General features: G+C 46.2%; 1 protein-coding gene across 5 annotated transcripts; it reads right to left on the bottom strand.

The window, feature by feature from the left end:
- Positions 1 to 475: 475 nt before the first annotated feature.
- Positions 476 to 18,789, bottom strand: WDR91 (WD repeat domain 91). Of its 5 annotated transcripts, none has more exons than XM_074870878.1 (15): positions 18,619 to 18,786; positions 16,685 to 16,864; positions 15,035 to 15,241; positions 14,358 to 14,441; positions 11,787 to 11,911; positions 9,695 to 9,872; positions 9,273 to 9,431; positions 7,155 to 7,369; positions 6,574 to 6,724; positions 5,372 to 5,466; positions 4,886 to 5,054; positions 3,961 to 4,069; positions 3,003 to 3,115; positions 2,045 to 2,242; positions 476 to 1,151 (listed from the first exon to the last, which is right to left on the bottom strand). In XM_074870878.1, exons 1-15 carry the CDS (start codon positions 18,739 to 18,741, stop codon positions 987 to 989), a joined length of 2,271 nt encoding a protein of 756 aa, XP_074726979.1. In that variant the 5' UTR covers positions 18,742 to 18,786; the 3' UTR covers positions 476 to 986. The 5 variants fall into 5 exon arrangements, with proteins under 5 accessions (XP_074726979.1, XP_074726981.1, XP_074726980.1 ...); XM_074870880.1 differs by having other exon boundaries at positions 11,787 to 11,896; XM_074870879.1 differs by having other exon boundaries at positions 7,155 to 7,354; positions 18,619 to 18,784.
- Between the last annotated feature and the right edge of the window lie 454 nt (positions 18,790 to 19,243).

Below are 19,243 nucleotides of genomic sequence, written 5' to 3'. Positions count from 1 at the left end.
ATACGCAGCAGTAAGCTCTGTGGCGATGTGTAAACAGATGAAATCTGATTGTGTAGTAGTACATTCAAAGACTATGCAATCCCTGAGCACACTTGCCCTGACGTTGGCAGGGGGTGCAGGGGGAGAGACAGCTCCAGTGACAGGACCAGACTGGTTCTGGCCCTCCCTCCTGTCTGCCATCAGGTAGCTGCTAGGCATTATGTAGCCTCTGAACCCCAACACAAGCATTTCAAAAAGTCTGGCTCATGATCTCTCCTCTAATTGGTAGTAGATATCTATCACAACAATACATCTGAACAAACGCCAGTTCTTTTTCTTCCTGGATGTCTTGCACTGGTTCCTACCAGCATGCGGGTGTCAGTGCTGGAAGTACCTGGTGAAAGCACAGGCATCTCCATGCAGGAGACTTTCTTGGCACATCACTGCCCCAGCCACCCTCCATGTTTTGTAGCAAAAACTGAACTGAGCACAGGAATCAAGTGCAAGGGAATATTTTCTTTTTACAGAAAACACAAACAAAAAAATCCAAACTAAAATCAACAACAAAAAAACCACAACAAAAACCACAAGAAATACTATACTGAAAGAATACTCTAGTTTCGCACCTGCCTTTCCAGTTTGAGCCATCTTATCACCGTGCACTGTGCTGCCTCATGCATGCCTCCTCCAGCCTCACCTTCTGCAGAACCCCTGACATGATCCTAGCAGCCCCGTAGCCACGTGCTACTCAAGACTCCCTAACAGAAGGAGTCCAGCTGCCACAGTGGGTCAGTGGAGACTTATTTTTCAGTGCTGCCACTGATCCGGTCTCATACCAGCATTCTATTACACAGTGGTTTGGCAAATGTTTTTAACGTTTGTCAAGAGGCAAAAGCTACAGTGAGAAGAGGGACTGTGGTTTGCCTTCTCTCCTATGCAGTTTGTTCCTGTGGAGTTAACACTGGTTTTGTCAAGTCTGTTGATCTTTCACTTCAGTACTGTCCAGGTTAAGACTTTTGAGCCAGTAAGGTTGTTAATTTAATCTTCCCATCCATAGAAGCAGTGAGGCAGGTCCCACAGTCCATGGCTGTGCTCCAATCCACTGTGACAACAGGAGCTCGGTGTCCTCCCAGGGAAAGGCAGCTCTCCAGAACCTTTTCCTCACCATTTAACTAAAAGAAAGAAAGCGTAAGATTTTAAGGAGACACATTTCTACAGTGGGGGCAGTACACCCACAGGAGAAGTCAACTTCTGCTCCAGACTCCATATCCCTATCAGCATACATAATTAAGCAGAGAGATGTTGAAATGCATACATGAGGAAGTAAATTTCCAGTCTCACGAGAGAAGCACATGTTCTCAGGCAGCTCAGCTTCTGACACCAGCCAAGCTGCAGTAATTGAACAAGGCAGGCTAAGAGCAAACACTGATGAGAAGCACACAAGCCTATAGGCTCCTGTTAGTGGAGGCACTCTGAATGTCCCAGATGCAAAGGAAAAATTCCATCTAATCTGCCTTGCAGTGGCTTCTACTGACAGGTATTGACTTGAGAGGAGGCAGGCAAGGGGCATGCAATCAGTAACCGCTTGTTCCTGCAGCACAGAAATCTGGGTGCTTGGAACCATTCAGTCTTACCATTCATTTAATTTCAGTACACAGTAAGAGGAGAGAATCAGGCTGGGACTAACATGGCATCAGCAAGCACACAAGACAGATTGAAGATGAGCATCAATCAACAATCACACATTTTGCATTGAACTGGCATGCATTAATATATTTAAAAAAAATAAAACTGTCCTAGACACTTGGGCACTAAGGAAAACTGCTGCAGCTAAGCTTTAAGAACAAGCTACATTCAGATGGCCAAACACTTACAGAGGGTTCGAACTCTTGTTAAACACCACATACTGCTAAAATGCACACTGTATGAAACTGAGCACCAACTTTCACAGAGCACGGATGGGTATGTGGTGTTTGAGAACTTCCAGTGGCTGCTCTTGCAGCCTTGTAACATTTAGAGCTTCTATGGATGCATAAAAGTACTCCCCAACACTTCTCAGACTTACCTTAAAAATTACTCCCCCAGTAGAAGAACACGTCAACATATAGTTGCCCTCAGAGTCAAAAGCAAAAAGCCTTCCTCGTGGGAATTGGACTTGCTTGTAGCCACTGTATCCAGACAGAATAAAAGGACCTGTAGCTTCGCTGGGAAGATCATACTCAGAGACCTTCAAGCCACTTTTGTGAATATTCCACTGAATAAACTAGAATGACAAAAAGAGATGACAAAAGCCCACAATTAAATTAACTGGGATGAAAGTAGAGGGACCATTTGTCATTTTTAAGCTAATCAGCTATTCCTCCCAAACAGAAGACGGCATTTTGACACCTATATCTAAGTGGCTGTATTTATAAAACACAGGCTGCAAAGTTTAAGAGTGCCTTCTATCCAAGCAAACATATGCCCTACCTTCCATGAGCATTGCTGCCTATGTGTCCTTCCACACTGCATGCAGGATCCTGGTGGGAATTCACTTAACTCTCACCAGCCAAGGATCCACACTTTTATGCGGGTGGCTCTCTCCCTGAGCCACACCTCTACTGCTGAAGACTCTGGAACTGCAGAAATTGAAGCCTATATTATAAGCAACAGGGAGCTGCTGACAAGAACATTTATGCAAAGTGGTCAAGGATCTGCTCTCTGGTGAACCCAGATCTCAAATGTGGTGATCTCAGGGGCACAGAAAGGTCATCTTCACATGGATTCCCTAGGAAGGGGATGTCACCAACAGCAGGATTTGCACACAAGGTCCAAGACAGCTCCAGCTGTTAATACACCTTCCAGTCACTCTCTCTGTAGAGACTGCATGCAGCAGGGTGGTGCTGCACATCTAAGATTACAGTTAGCAGTCCACAGATCCTCCAGATTCTGAGGGTATTTTTACTGCTATCCCCACCATATGGAGAAGACTCCAGAAGGGATCTCACTGCCAGCTGACTAGTAGAAGGTCACCCAGAGCCTACCTTGCCATCCTCGCCTATGCTGTAGACTGTGTTCTCATCATAGCTGAATTCAACGGAGTAGACTTCCCCATCGTGTGCCTTCCAGCTCATGGCGCACTCATGCTGCTGCATATCTGAGGGGAGAACCAGTACTCAACACTCCTTGTACTCGCACAGAACTGAGGTGTAGAGAGGCCCTTTTACATTCATTAGGTCTCTGTCCCAGGCCTCTAAACCAGCATGATCCAATCCAGTCCAATCCAATCCCAACACCCTGTGCTTATTCTCCAGCTTTTACACTGTCCACAAAAATCATTGCCTATAGCTAGTCACCTCTTCCTCCAGCTTTACAGGGCTGCTCACATGCTCACTGTCAACTGCAAGCATTTTGCATCTAAGCCCCACTGCCACCCTTCTCCTCCCCTTGCTATCCTGTCCACCCTCACAGCTGCTGCCAGCTCTGTCCTCCCACAGATCTGGGACTGTAGCCTCCAGCTCAGCACCCAGGTCAGAAGCAGATCCCTCAATTCACAGAAGAGGGAGGCCCAAACTGCCTTTATCACAAGGACAGGCTGAAGAGGACGAAACCTGAGAAACAGGAATTCCTCAGGGAAGAAGGACCAATGTCAAGCCCCTGCCTTCAACTGGAAGATCCCTCATTAATTCCTCAAGACTCAGCCTCTGGCAATGGTACTGCTATATAGCACAGCCAAGACCACATGGATCAAGGGCAAGTTAACTCTGCTTTTCAGCAGGAAGGAAACAATAAATCCAGCAGCATTACGAGGGTCTCCAGCGAACACCCCCCCAGAGAAAGTTTATGTCAATTCACTCCTGACAGCTATTGTGGAGGACAGAAAATAGCTTCCATCTTGGTGTTCAGGCACATCCCACAGCTGCCTCCCTGCTGGCAGAAGGGTGCTAGGGAGAGCCAGCTGGGGCCACCAAGGGGCCACCTCACCACCCAATTTCAACATACCAAAGAGACGAACAATCCCATCTGCAGCCCCGGTGACCAGCAGGTTGCCATTGTGATTGAAGGCTGTGCAGTTAATAGCAATGGGCTCAGGCTCCAGGGAGAACTGCAGCTGGAAGGGAAAGCCTGCATTAATGCAGAGAAACGGAGCCGGGAGTGCCGAGGAGCTGATCTCCAGGAGAGGGACGACAGATGGTATCTAGTAGCCAGAAATCCTCCAGTTTGGAGCCCTACACCTCTCATGACAACATACTTCAAGGCTGGCAGCTGCATTTTACTGTGACACTAAACCAAAAATTCACCTCAGCCAAGCCACAGCTTTCTTGGACATGGCCTCAAGGCTGCAAAACCAGCTTCTGGCAGACATTAGCTTGAGTATATTGCTTTCTCCTACACATCAGGGACAGCATTTCTTAAGGGAAAATGCGAGGGGTGAGATGAGGATTCCCTGCCAGAATCCGACCCACCTGAATTGAAACAATGGAGAAGATGATGTGGGATGAAACCTCTGAAAGAAGCACTTCACTTAAAAACAGGGAGGGCAAGGGAAATAGCAGCAAAGAAAACCCTTTGATATAGCTCAGCTGAAGAAAGCCTGAGCAAAGCATCATTCAATCCACTTGGGACATTTCCAGTCACAGACTGTACAGGCATGATAGAAACAAGACTATGGACTATTTTGAAGAATCCCTCAAAAAACCCAACACACCAACAAAACAGAAACCACCCCACCCAAACCCAGCAGCTACTTACACTATTCATTTTTATCCCACATGTGATAGAGGGGAAAGTAGGAAGGGGGAAAAAGAAGGGTATTGAAAAGAAAGTCAGCATAATTTAGAAAGAGGGCTCCTACACATTGAAACAGAAGACACTCATTCTCAGCAAGCAGACCGAGAAAGGAACGAAACCCAGCAAGTACAAGTACCTGCTGCTTCATCGTTTTAGTGTCCCACAGTAGCAGCTTCCCAGGAACTTGGTTCATGCTTTTGCCCCCGTAGCTGACTGCTGAGAAGTCCATGTGGGAGATGGGGCTCTGGGCTGCCGCAGAACAGACAAAGGAGGCACCACTTGGGCTGCAGGCAAGCGAGAGGATCCTGAAACAGAGCAAACACTCTGAATTGCCCCTCTCCAGCAGCTGCCTCGAGCACACCATTCAACTGCGAGCTCTCCCACTGAGACCCTGCAGGACAGCGTGCACTGTAAAGGAGAGCAGGATTTGTGTGCTTCGACAGATTTTGAGTGTCTCCCGTTTAACTGAGCAGCTCTGCACTGCTCAGACAGGGACTGTCCTCTGGATGAAGGTCTAGATAGTCCCGCAGTTGCAGGAAAGCAGCTGAGCCTTCACCTACCTTCCCTCAGTCAAAACCAACACCACTTATATCTAAAAAACAGTATTCCAGAGTTAAGTTACCTGGGCATGTCTTCATCAATGCTGATTTCACAGAGATTCTTCTTCGCTTCTGTGTCATAAAGACGAACTGTCCCGACCCCACTGCCAAGCAACAGCTTGAAACCAACAAGGAGGAGATAAAAGGAGTGTGAGTGATGCCGTCCAACAACCACCAACAACACAGAGTAAATTTTTTCCATTTATGCATTTGGATTAAACACCACTCCATTAGGGTACATCCTGCCTTTCTGCAGGTATCACATTGAGTGGGGCTACCCCAGAACCACACAAGTCAGAGAAAAAGCACTGCTTTTCAGTGAGAAAAAGATCTGACAGGCACCAAAGTGAAGTAAAAGCCACCTTCCAGAGTATGGCTCAACACTATAGAATGCAAAACATATCTGGAGTCTCAACATCTAGAGGAGCAAAGAGAGTAACGCTGAACCTAAGTTTAAGAGAAAACCAAGTAGAAGCCACCTCCAGGGGAGAATTAAATCATCCAGAAGGGCTCACACCCACTTTCTCAGTGATGCTACATTATAAATTAAAATTAAGAGTGTGCTCTGTGTGTTATCTCCGTTATTTCATATCAAAGAAAATGAACTTCAGAGCCTGATTTGCTGCTGAACACCCATGGACTTCAGAAAGAAGAATCTTTCTATCAGCAAGCAGAAAATAAACTCTACAGAGCAGAAGAGACGTCAGAACAACTGCATGGACAGCTGCCTTTCTGAGAGGAAACGGGAAAAGTGGGAAAAAACAAAAAAACCCCAAAAAAATGAAAAACCCCGAAAACCACATTTTTTAAATTAACACGGAAATAACAAACAAACAGCGGAAATAACAAACAAACAGCGGAAATAACAAACAAACAGCGGAAATAACAAACAAACAGCGGAAATAACAAACAAACAGCGGAAATAACAAACAAACAGCGGAAATAACAAACAAACAGCGGAAATAACGTTTTATTTTTTTAAAAAATTTATATTTTTAAAAATAACTGCCTTTCTAAGCAAAAAACGGAAATAATGGAAATAACACACAGAGCACACTCCCTGCTCTAGTTGCTTAGACCCTACAGGCTTTAGTTCCCCATTTCCCACTGAAGTGGAAACTGTTGCCCTGATCTCATCCACAGTGCAGCTGTCTAGAAATTCATGTGCAACACAGCCCCACATCATCTGCCATGACTCTCAGTCCTCCACACACAGAGCACTCACCAGCCGATCACGCTTGGTCGCCCATTCCAAAGACAGCAACGGAGATTTGGAAATGGATGAAGCTTTAGTTTGCATTATGGGGTTAAAAGACCAGACTTTGATGACCCCGTCCACATCCAAGCTGGCCACCCTCCGTCCAGAACAATCAACCCTATGTGCAGAGGAAACTGATTAGAGGTTTTTCTCCCTGAAGTTCTTAGATGCAAGTAGATAGCCCAGTAATCCTTCCTCTCCTGGGCACACACCAATTCCTTCTGCAGGAATCAGAACTTCCTTGCACCACTTCCTGTTCAGTCCACAGTAACTGGCCCAACGAAGCACAGCAAGCTTCACCTGCAAGGCAATAACTCCCTGGGAAAGCAGGATGGTTCTTCCTGGCTGGCATCTCCCATTCACAAAAATCTGTCCATTCTCACCACACAAGCTACAGGCTATTTTCAGTCACACCAACCTGACTGCCCTACAACCGAGAGAACATGCACAAAGTGCTGGACAGAAGTGAGGCTGGGAGAAAGAAGTCAGACACAGTTGATCCTCTACCGAGGCTTCTATGAGAGAGCCCTCTTCTGCCAGTCCATTACCTGCAGTACATGATGGATGAATGGTGCTCCCCGTACTCCTCCTGGCTCAGGACAATGAAAGGCTGCTCCTGCCGGACCGCCACAGCCTCTGCACTGCTGGCAGGCATTTTGGTTGAAGTCTCTGTTTGCTCAGCATGCAGCTCTGAGCATGGCTCTGTCTCAGCTGTGCTAATATCTGTTTTCTTCTCAGCACTTTGGCCCTGAAGGAAGAAATCCTGTGTGAAATACAAGGAAGCAGCAGCTCCAGATCAAGCTCTTCAGCCACCCCAGCCTGCTGGGAGAAAAAACCAAGAAGCTGCACTGAAACAGAAGCTGAGTTGTCAGCTCAACACCCCTTCTGCCAGGGACCTTTCTGAGCACAAGAATAGTGTTGCACAACTGCACCATTTAACATGGCCTCCTTGGTTGTAGAGTCCCTTATATACCCCTCCATGTGCCCAGCCATATACTCTCCTGTAAGAATTAAAGGAACAACAACATCTGTTTGGCATACCTTTGGCTGGTATCAGAGGCTCATTTTGATGCCATTAGAGCACAGACTCACAAGCAAATCAACATATTTCAAGGAATTCTTGCATTCAGCAATATAAATTAAGCCTGCATAATACGCAGTTCAGTAAAACTGCACAAAAACTCTCGTTGGATGGTGAGCCCCAGTGGATGGGTTATCCTCGTCTGCCACAGACTTTGCACACACTGAAGCAACCACTGCAGCCAACTGACTGATGACAACGCTAGAGTCGACACATGTCCAAAAGCTTAAAACCAAATTTGACAAGGCCAACAGAACAAAAGGAGTTTTAGGAAGTGAAGGTATCTGAATAAGACAATTATCTGCACTGCAGCAACAGAAGTGTTTGAAAGCAGCTTAGTCTTCCCCTGCTGCCAGAAGCTGAACAAGATGCAGATACTTGTTATAGTTGTTATAGTTTTTTTTGTTGTCAGTAAAACATCTGCAAGCATTCCTTTGCTAAACCATCCTCTGAAGATGAAATGCCCCAAAATGGTATTGATGGTGTCGGTTAATGTGGGGAGATAGCCAATGAATGACACTCATGTGAAAGAAACGGTGCTGCCTTTCAGTTTCCTTTTTGCTCACATGCATTGAGAACAGAAAGCTAAATAATATCAGCTTCCCCAAGAGCACCAGAAGCAACTTATATAAAGCCAGGAAAGCACTGCCTTAACCTGGAACATCACAGAAAAAGAAAGTCAAAGGATACTTATTGGAAACTGACTTTGCAATTTTCTGACCAATGTTTAATTAAAATGTTTTAGATAAACCATGAAGAAAAGAAGTTCTCTTATAGCCTTGAATGCTCAGTGGGGGAGTAACATCTCTCTAAAGCAGTACTCCCACACACAGAACAGGCACACATACTGGCTGATAGGCAACAGTCCCTCATCAGTGTCTCTCCCCCAAGGTAGTGTCTCATACAGCCAAAATAAACATGGCTGAGATGCTGCCATCATTCCTCCTGTGCTCTGCATCCTTTGACCACATGGCTGCTTAAAGCCAGACAATACACAGGTGAGCAGAAGTAGTCTGCTGACATTCAGCAGTTAAAATCCAGAACACAGTTTTATTATTTCATTAGATCAGAAAGCAGGGCACACCCCCAGGCAAAACTGCAACATACAGTGCAAAACAACTCCAAAAAGCAAACATTGCTGCAAAGGATATTTCCACTCCTATCCAGGAAAACTTTCTATGAATTTTTAATCTGTTCCACACAGAGCCTGCACAAACCAGCATAAGAATCCACAGGAGAGAACTCACTTGGACAGGATGGGTGAGCCAATTGCCACTAAGGAATGGGGACTATAACAAGGTATGTAAATATAACTATTAAGGTGGATGAAACACATCCAGGACCAGACTGTTGAAAAGATCATGACAAAAGACGACTCTTCTTCCATTTGAAACATCAACAGGGGCACAGAAATAAACTGAGTGTGGAAGGAGTTGATTAACTACAGAGATTAATCTTTGATACTGTTATATCTGAGTAGCAATTCAGAAGCTTAACAGGAATACTTGCACTTGTTTTACCAAAAACCAACCAACTCCAGAAACACCAGCCCTCCACTTCCCAGCCTTTCAGTGTTGCCTGGTACCTGGAAGGTCCCTTTTGACAGCAGTTCCTTCCTTTCCTTCCCATGCTCCTGTAGGCGCTTCTGCCGCTGCTGCAGGGAACTTGACTCGCCTGCTACAAACCCACTGAAGTGGCTCTTCCCATCCTTACAGCTGACTGTTCCTTCTTTTCCTTTGGCACTCTGGAAGGCAGAGGAATGATTTGGCAAAGTTACATTTGTGCTGGGCTGCAGAACAAAGAGCAAAAGACGCAGTAAAGAACCCAAGCACCTGCAAGGGCTCCACAAGTCCCTTGTGCTACTACATTCAGGCCCAGCATACACGTGCAAGGAAGGAAAGGACGTTTCATTTTTTCAGGTGAAAGCAAAAGCTTGGAGCAGTGCTGTGCTGCAAGTTAACTTCTTGGATACTGAGCACCTTTCAAACACACACAGTTGAGAATTACCTGGTGATTTGTTGGTTCTTTCTTCCCTAGCAGCATACTGCCAGTCTGTGTTGGAGAAGCCCCACTTGGATGGGCTGGTCTGGAAGGGCCTTTTTTACTTTGGGAGAGAAAAGAGGACAGAAAGCCTCCCCGGGACTGAAGAGAATGTGCAGTACTCCTCTGGCTGCAGGTCATATCACTAATAAAAAAAAAAATAACCAACAAAACCAACAAACCAAAAACAACAAACAGAATACAAAAGTGTAGCCAGACAACCTGATCAAAGACCACCCAACAAGCAAAGTGCCAGCTGTTTGAACCACTGGAGGACAGATATTCCCTTCCAAGCCAATGGACCACTACCCACTAAAACTGTTTTAAAACATCCTGTTAGTGCCTGGAGCAGATCATTATAAAGACTGTAATGAAAGCTCACTTCTCAGAGGTGCCACCGAGACAGTGGGCTCAACTGTTGCTGAATCCCCTGCAGGGCCACCTCAAACTCCTTCTACTCTGTCTGGTTAGTTTAGGAAGACCCCAAGGGAAAGGCAAGGGAATCCAGATTTTCAGAAAACCTATTCAGCTGCAATTCCCAATTCAAGGCATAAAACAGACCTACTTCGAGAGGCATTCACTATCCCGTGTTTCACTGAACACCCTTAGATATTCAGCAAGTCATGTTCAGCAATTTTAAAGTACAGACCTTCTATCTTGAAAACTGGACCCGAAGGAAATAAAGTTTAGATCCATTTCTGTGACTACACACACCTCCCTTCTCAGCCCACAATGCCAAAAGCACCAGTTGCTTCCCAGAACATAACTGTCTGACCTCATGCCACTACAGCTTCCTCTTACAGCAGAGCAGCACCCCGGGGAAGAGGAATACAATTATCTTCACTGTGTCTATCCTCTCTTCTAGAAAGGAACTGTTCTACCAAAGTTGGGCTTTGGGTTGAGCAGAGACATGAAAAAAGCAACCAGGCTGGCCTCCAAACTAAGAGTCAAGTTGCACACACAAGAAATGCCACTTCTAAGGCAAATGGAAAAAAATTAATATAGGAATAAGTTACCCCATGTCACTCTCCTCCACGTGGACAGATGAACATCAGGGCTTTCCACAGAGCAGTTAAACAAAACAAAACCTCAAATTAAACTCTGTGGCCTGCCCTGTGCAGAGTACAGAGCAGTTATCAAGATAGCTCACCAGACACACAAGTCTATTTAATCAGACAGCTTTTAGACTAAAAGAAAGACTTTGTGTGTGATGTCTGCTAGAACTTCTATTTGTCACTGTCAACAGGATAATTTGATCAATTCCCCCTCCTGTCTGAATAGAAGTGAAAGAAGCACATGAGAAAGTCAAAGCCCCAGCAGCGTTATTAATATCTTGTGGCTAAGCTATGTCTGCTTTCAGATCCTTTTAAAGCAAGAAAAAAAAAAATCTCAATAATTCAAACACACAGACTTGCTTTGTATGATTGTGTACTGGGGGAAAAATAAAAGTTTAAATAATAGTTACACAAGCTGTATCACTGTGGACGTTGCCTAATTTCCACAGATAGGAATACAATAGATGTAGCCATAAAACACTAACTGCAGCAAGTTTATGGGGAATTCTGTGCAAAACTGAGCCTCGCAGAAGAGAAACTCCTTTACCCTTGACTTTGCAAAAGAAAGCAAGCATCTCTCCGCAACAACCACCCCTTTGGGTCATACAGTAACAGTGTCTACAAAACAACACGAGGCACTCCCCTACTGCACCAAAGGCACTAAAGCAAATAGGAGTCAAGAGGCAATTCATTTAATTTGAGTAATGCTGCAGGATACTGCACTGCTACCAGTGCCCAGGCTGCCCAGAACACTTTGGTATAGTGCTGAGAGCAGAGCAGAATCACTTCCACGTGTGCTTGAGCCCTCACCAATTGGCAAGAATCTCTCTCCCAAATGGTGGGAGTGATGCCCATCATGAATTCTCCCATTAAACCCACTTAGGTCACCAGAACTTCTGCCTTGATTCTCAGGGCAGGGAACAAGGTAATGACCCTCCAGGAGCCTTCCTGACCCAATAAAAGCAGCAGAGCCTGTCCCCAGCTCTTCCCCTGCAGGCACTCACAGCTCAGAGTCCCCTAGTCGATCCATGTTGGCCACATATGCAGGCAACTTGTGATGCACAGCTGCTTGTTCCACCTCCAGTTCCTCTTTCTTCATGCGGGAGGATTCTGCCTGCAAAGCAAACAGCTACAAGAGAAAACAGCCAAGTAAACAGAGGGTCACTGAGATTCACCTCCTTCCCACTTGCTGAAGTTGTTTACTCCTTTTATTTCAACAGCCCTAGAAGGGAGGGGAGGGAAGAAAGTCTCCTACTGCCTGAGCACCACATTAGTGCAATTAGTCAAAACAATCAGTACTTTACATGCATGAAACTGGAGCCTACTTAAAACCCTTCACTCCTCTCCTTGAGCTGTAGGGACATTAATGGTGCTGGGAAACAAGAGCCAGCCAGGACAGAGCTGATCAGCCACTCCATGCAGGCAGTTCAAGGCCAAGTCAATGCATGTGACTGGCAGTAGGGATGTATGGGCACTGAGCCCAGAAGGTAATCTTCACAGAATCATAGAATGGTTTGGGTTAGGAGGGACCTTAAAGACCATCTAGTTCCCTGCCATGGGCAGGGACACCTTCCACTAGATCAGGCTGCTCGAAGCCCTGTCCAACCTGGCCTTGAACAATTCCAGGGAGGGGGCATCCACAGCCTCTCTGGGCAACCTGTTCCAGTGCCTCACCACCCTCACAGGGAAGAATTTCTTCTTTATATCCAACCTAAATCTACCCTCTTTCAGTTTAAAGGTATTACCCCTTGTCCTGTCACTACATGCCCTTGTAAAAAGTCCCTCTCCAGTTTTCCTGTAGGTCCCCTCTTCCCACAGCCAAGGGTTTGGTGAGCTGGCAGGGCACACTGAGGCCAATGCCATCAGGTCACCCTGAAATCCAGCTCCACACCCTGTCCAGCTCTCTCCCAAACACGACAGTGAGATTTATCTCCATGTTATGAAGAAAGAGACAATTTTCTTTTCCGCCCTTAGCAGAGAGGAACCTCAGGATGCAGCTTTGTGACAGCTGTGGTTTATGCCTGGAACTCTTTTTCACACGAAGAGTTATTCAGGCTTTTCTGTTTCCGTACATTCGTTTTTCAGATATAATTCTTCTTTTTCCTTTTATCACAGCGTTTAAGTAAAGAAATTACAAGAAAAGGGAGCTTTAGAAATCCAGCTTGTTATTCATGTATTTGCATTGTTTCAACAGTGAAATCAGAATCACTACTTAATTTCAACTAGCATCAAGTTCAGTATTTATCCACACCAATTTTTAAAATGGTATTCTATAGGTAGCTGCTTCCTTTTCTGACCAGTTCTCCAAAAAGGAAAGTTTTACCTCTGCCTAGTTGCCACAGAACGCTTATCCAGTCTGTAAGTGACATCAATCAACATACCACAAACAAAACCAGCTTTGACTAAAAGTACAGAATACAAAAATCGGAGGAAATAAAAGAGCTCTCTTTCAAAACGTACCTTATGCTGTTGTCCCAATTCACGGACCATCTTTGCAGAGTCCTCCTGTCAAAGTCTGCCTAATCTACTGACTCCATACAGTACACAGTGACAAACCTCACTTTTCTTTTGGAAAAAAACCTCCTTTTTGAAATCAATTATTCTATTTTACTTCGACATTTTTATGACAAATTAACAGTGTTGATCAGCTACCAAAACAGTTGAAACTGAGCACAACATACAACATAGTATTTTGTAACACAGGAGGTAAAGCACAAAACTTACTTTACTGAAGTATTCATACAGAGAGCTTTTACTCGGTGTGTTTGAGGAAGTGAAACTAAAGTCCTGCTTACATGAATAAGGCTTCCCACTTGTATGTTATCATCCACATGTGATCTGTAGTTTAGAAAGTTCTTAAACTGTAGATTTCCCAAATCTCTCTAATAGGAAATTACACTGGGAAAGGACCAACCCATGTTATATATTCTTACACCCTCTCTCTATGCATCTGATGCTGATACTGTCAAAAACAAGACATGGAGCTGGGTGTCATTTTGTCTGAACCAGTCAGCCCTTCTTACAGTTTACTGTAAGGTCTAGAGTTGGGAAACACAACATTTACAACATTTCCATTAGTTGATCTAAATTGCTTTAAGTGCACTTCAACCACGGTGAAGCGGCCATTTCAGAAGTATCAGTTTCTGCTTCTTTGCCAGAAGTTATTGCCCATTTCTATTACTCCATCAGGTAAAATTTGGAAGTGACTAAACACTATTCACAAGTTTCCACGCAAAGTCAGCCATATATGCCCTTAACCTGCCACTAGTTTCAGCTTGTCTTGACTTTGAAGTGCAGCAGGAAAGGATTCTGCGCAGTATCCAGCCACCTATCAGACAGCACAGGGAGAGGGACAGTCACCTCCAGCAAAGGGACAGTAATACCCTGAACAGACATTTGATGATATCGTCACAACCCTAAATTTGCTGGAGACAGTTAAAGGACTTATAGAAGAATCTGCATCGGAATAAATGCACTGAACTGAACAGTTACAATTTTCTTGAATGGATGGAACCAATTTTAAAAAACTCACAGCCTCATACAGTGAGCAATTAAAGAGTGACTTCAGTTCTGACCTTATGCCGCAATGATTCATTTTCTTCTTGTATGAGACTGCTCCTGAGACATTCAGCTTCAAAGTTCAAAATGACTGGAACTGGTGAAGAATGTTAAAGAAAACCAAGGCAAGAATTTCTATGCATCTGGCTTAATTCTAAAAGCCAGCACTCCATAAGTAAGACAGCAAAGCTGTGCAGTCCATATTACCAGCAAGAAGTATGTGCAAGGCCAGAAGGCTAGCAACAGCTTAGTTACCTAAGCCAACTTTGTACTTGCTTTGTACTTTACTGTTGCACAAACTATTTCACATGAGTTTTGCAAGGATTTTTAGATTCATCCTTTTTACATGTCAGAAGTGGAGGACAAGACAGGTTATGTTACTGCATTGGTGTACACTGAAGAAACATTTCAGAATGAGATCTGCACAAGATTTCTAGTCACTAGTGTAGGGATGAGTTCAGCATTAGCAACAACCACAATCGTTTGTGCCCAGGGAATATAACATATTGTCAGATAATTGAACAATAACTATTCCAACATCCTCTGGTAAACACCAGCTTCCTATTAAGTCTTGGCCCTAAGCAATCACCTGAAAGCAGCAAGTTCTGTAATACTGTATTCTTGGCACCACTGTTAATAATAGTAAGCATAACAGGGCAAGGGAGATTTAACTATTAGTTGCCAAAAGGATATGCATGCACTGAAATAAGACGCTCAGGAAGTTGTGCAGAGACACAATAAACGTATCTGTCCACTGGCGTGAGAAATAGGTGGCAAAGGTGGGGTTGGAGTCTGGGGCAGGGAGGAAGGGCAGGACAAACCAATCTTTCCACTCCGCCTGGTTCTGGAGCTCGGAAGCCTGCTTGAGGAAAAACTCCTGTGCCTTGTCATTGCGGCAGGTCTGAAACACAGCAAGAACAGGGCTCACACTTCCATTAATGCCACCACATGGGTTCTAGGAATATTCACTCTGTGTTATTAACATACTAACAACTACTTTCACCACCCAACAGAGCAAGTGGTTAGAGTTAACAGATTCAGAGAGCAAAAAAATCTCAAATACACTAGGAGAAGCTCACAAAGGCACTTAACACAGCCTTCTTTCTAGTTACCACAGTCTTGTTTAAAGGCTGAGGCAAATTGAACTAATCACTTACACTGATTTCCAGCTAAACCAGTGTAGTTTGTGCACTGACTCAAGACATGAGCATTCATACACAGGACCAAAGTATACTTCAAATTACTCAAGTCTACAGCAGATGTAGCCTGAAAACATTTCCACCTGATCCAGACAGGACAGTCACACCTCAGGGTAAGTACTGGGCAAAACAAAACATGAAAAAAATGCACTTGCAGAAGTGTGCATTAGATTTTGACTCCTCCACTAACACCCATCATTAAAGATTTTCAGTCAGGGAATGGAGTCAAGGAGGAAACATTGCTTCTAAATGGTAAGAAATGAAACATGAATTCCTGACAGGTATTGTCTGTTTGCCAAAGCCTACCCTGTGTAACACATTCCATTGACTTTCTTAGGGTTTCAACAAGATGTCTCCTCCATTTTAAGCTCATTATTTTCTGTTTTATTCAAAGCAAACAAAAAACATTCATTCATTTTCTCTCCCACATCACCTTGTACAGATTTGAAGCCCACTTCTCCCGTCTTTCATAAACTAAACCTCAGCTCTACCAACTTCAAGCCACCTTTTTTTCTTCTGGACTCTCCAACTCCCTCGATGCTTTAAGAACTGTGGTGCCTGAAGGACTGCCTGAGCCCTGCCAGCAGGTTAGAGTGGAAAGAATACAGACAATCCTGCCTGTTGATCGCCAGTACTGCAGTAAGGTCCTTCCTTGAACTGCTGCTGCCTGCTCAATTGTTCCTTATTCTACACTGGAGCAGTTGACTACCACTACCTACGTACAGGTGCTTGAGGCGTTCTTCTGCCAGTTTCTTCAATTTAGGAAGATTGCTCTGAGCACTGCTCTTGTCCTCCTCTGTTCTCATGGCAGTGCCCCATGAGGAGATCTTTACAAACCTTGTGATCTCTCCTAGTATCCAGGTTACTAACACAGGCTGAGCTAGCAGCACAACCATCCTGAGTGAGACCTGCCTTCACGTCCAAGTGTGAATATCTTGCTCCCAGTTAACTGTGCTTCCTATCCTGATTACAATCTTGTCATGTGAGTCTGCATCAAACTCCTTACTACACTCCTGATACATGACACACAAATTGCTTGTCCCTTACCCACCAGGCCTGTCAGAGGCTCACAAGGGTATTTTATTGCTCTGGTTTCAGAGATCAGGATCTTTTCAAAACAGAAGCCTAAAAAAATCAAACACTACCTGAACAGCATGGACAAGGTAGTATCGGAATAAGCTGGTCTTCAGTTTGTTCACTGTTGGCCGGTACACATCCTCCAGACGGCTGAAAAGGCGTCGGTCCAGATAACTCCAGTAATCCCTCAGGGCAGGCAGATCATAGCTCTGAACAAACTGCTGCAGCTGGTCCACTATCTTATCCACCTAACAGGGCAAAACAGGGAAGACTGCAGTCACGAGGGCTCTTCCAGCACAAGAGACTTTCTGTAACTTAATGCTGAGAAGCTTTAACTGCGCAAATAAGACTACAATCCAGCACTTATGCATTAGCTATTTGCCTAATCCTGGAAACACTCTGCGTTTTGTATTAGCATTCTCCCACTCTGCGGCACCTTTCAAATAAAAAAAGAAAGAAACATGAAAGCACATAGATTTTGACAAAAAGATCACATTTTGTTAAACACAGTTGGTGGGGGTTTTTTGCAAGTAAGCAAAACTTTCCACTTCTTTTAAAAGTCAGATGATAATGAAGAAACAGGAACAACTCGATTAAATGTTGAAAACTCAATGGCAGCATCTGGAAAATAGTATTATTTTTAAACCAAAAGGAAAAAACTGTATTTAGCCAACAGAAAGAGGAAGAAAGACCCATTGTATTGCAATTTTTGAAGTACCTTTATCTTTAATAACATCATTTACTAACAAGGCAGGCATAGAAGTTTGCAACAGATTGGTTTTTTTTGTCATTATGCCTCTTTGAAAGTAATTTCTGCAATATGAATAAGGCAGAGTAGTGGTGTGGGAATAGAACTTTAGTTCAGTGATTTCTGATGGACAAGACGAGCATCAAGGAAAAAAAAAATCTACACTCTACACAAAACTCAACTACCAAAGTTGTTTGAATATGTGGTTTGATCGTCCCTCATCAGTTAATGTCTTAGGACATCACCCATCCTCTAACTCTATGGTTTCCTACAGATATAGCCAATGGAAGTCTGTGACCCCAGTAGAGTCCCTTCTTGGACAACATAATTCCAATTAAATCAACTGCTGACCTCTAAACATTAGCAAAGTGCTTATGTTTTAAAAATAAAAGCAACATGCTTTATGAGTGATAAAGGAGTGGTTACACTGCTGGTTAAAGAAAAATCTGACCGTTCAAAACACTACTTCAGTGCCCAGAACTGCTGCTACAGGAACAGAAAGCTCGAAGGGCTGAAACTGTATTTTCGAGGCTGGCAAATGCTGCACCAACATCCACACATCTAGCAAGGTAGCTGGTGCTTAAGACATCCCAACTAAGGAGTGGAGCTGTAAAGCCACTGGATAAAAATCTCACGACCACACAAATAGATGTCCTCCAGCCGCTGCCCTCTCGCAGACACGTCTTCTCCGTTCCTTTCGGCACGAAGCTGAGAGTTCTCTGGTGGTTTACAGGTCGGGCGTAGGGTCAATAGACGGCGGTTTCGGACAGGCCGAGCAGACCGCCGGGCCGGGAACGGCAGCCGCTGGCTGCGGAGGGAGTCAGGCGAGGGGCTGGAGCCCGTCGTCCACCGCTGCTGCCCTACGCTAACGCCGCTTCGGAGCCAAGTGGGAGGAAAGCCTTCGCCCGGCCAATACCCCCGCGCCGGGAGGCTGCGCCTACACAAACGGCGGCAGGGCCGGGCGGCGGCCCCCGCCACCGGAATGCGGGGGGTCCCGCCTGCGCGGCCGGCCGGGCCCCGGCGCCCGACCCAGGGAGGGCGGGGCGAGAGCGGCCGCCCCGGAGGCGAGCTGCCCCCGCGAGGAAGCGCGGGGGCTCCGAGAGATGCCCCGCCGCCACCCAGCTCACTCCCCTCGCCCGGCCTAGGGAGCGGGTGTGCGGAGGGGCGCCCGCGGCCTGCCCGGGGACCGCGTCCTCCCCGGGAGGCACCCGCACCCAGCGCCGCGCCGAGAGGGGGGACACGGCCGCCGCTCACCCGGAAGCCCTTCTCCCGGTCCGCCTTGATCTCCGCGTCCAGCTGCTTCAGGGCGGCGGTAAAGCCGCGGAAGAGCAGATACTCCCGCACCAGCTCATCCGTTCGCTCCGCCGCCGCCGCCATGGGGGCGCCGCGGCGCTGCCGGCTCCGCCCGCCCACGGGCGGGGAGGGGGGAGCCCGGCCCCAAGCGAAATGGCCCGGCCCAGCGCCATGGGGACTACAATTCCCAGCATGCCTTGTCGCGCCCACCCAGCGCAAGGCACGCCGGGGCTTGTAGTCCCCGCCGTTGCACATGCGCACGGCCGGCCCCGCCCATCTTTGCCCTCCTTTTCCCGCCTCTTCGTATCACCCCGTCTCCCCCCTCCCCGCCGGCGCCTAAAGCCCGCCTTTTTTCCGCTTTTTTATTGGCCGCCGCCGGGCGCTGGCTGCGTTCTGATTGGCCCTTCGCCACGTGCGGCTCATGTTGCTGGGCGCTGGCGGGCAGGAGCGCGGCGGCGGGGGCTATGGGAGGGGGCGGGGCGGGGCGAGGCTGGGCTGGGCTGGGCTGGGCTGGGCTGGGCTGGACTGGGCTGGGCCGGGCCGGGCGGGGCTGGACTGGACTGGACTGAACTGGACCGGGCAGGGT

This window comes from Strix uralensis, chromosome 5 (genome assembly GCF_047716275.1).
Source record: "Strix uralensis isolate ZFMK-TIS-50842 chromosome 5, bStrUra1, whole genome shotgun sequence".
Classification (NCBI taxonomy): domain Eukaryota; kingdom Metazoa; phylum Chordata; class Aves; order Strigiformes; family Strigidae; genus Strix; species Strix uralensis.
This window is presented reverse-complemented; position numbering and strand designations above follow the sequence as displayed.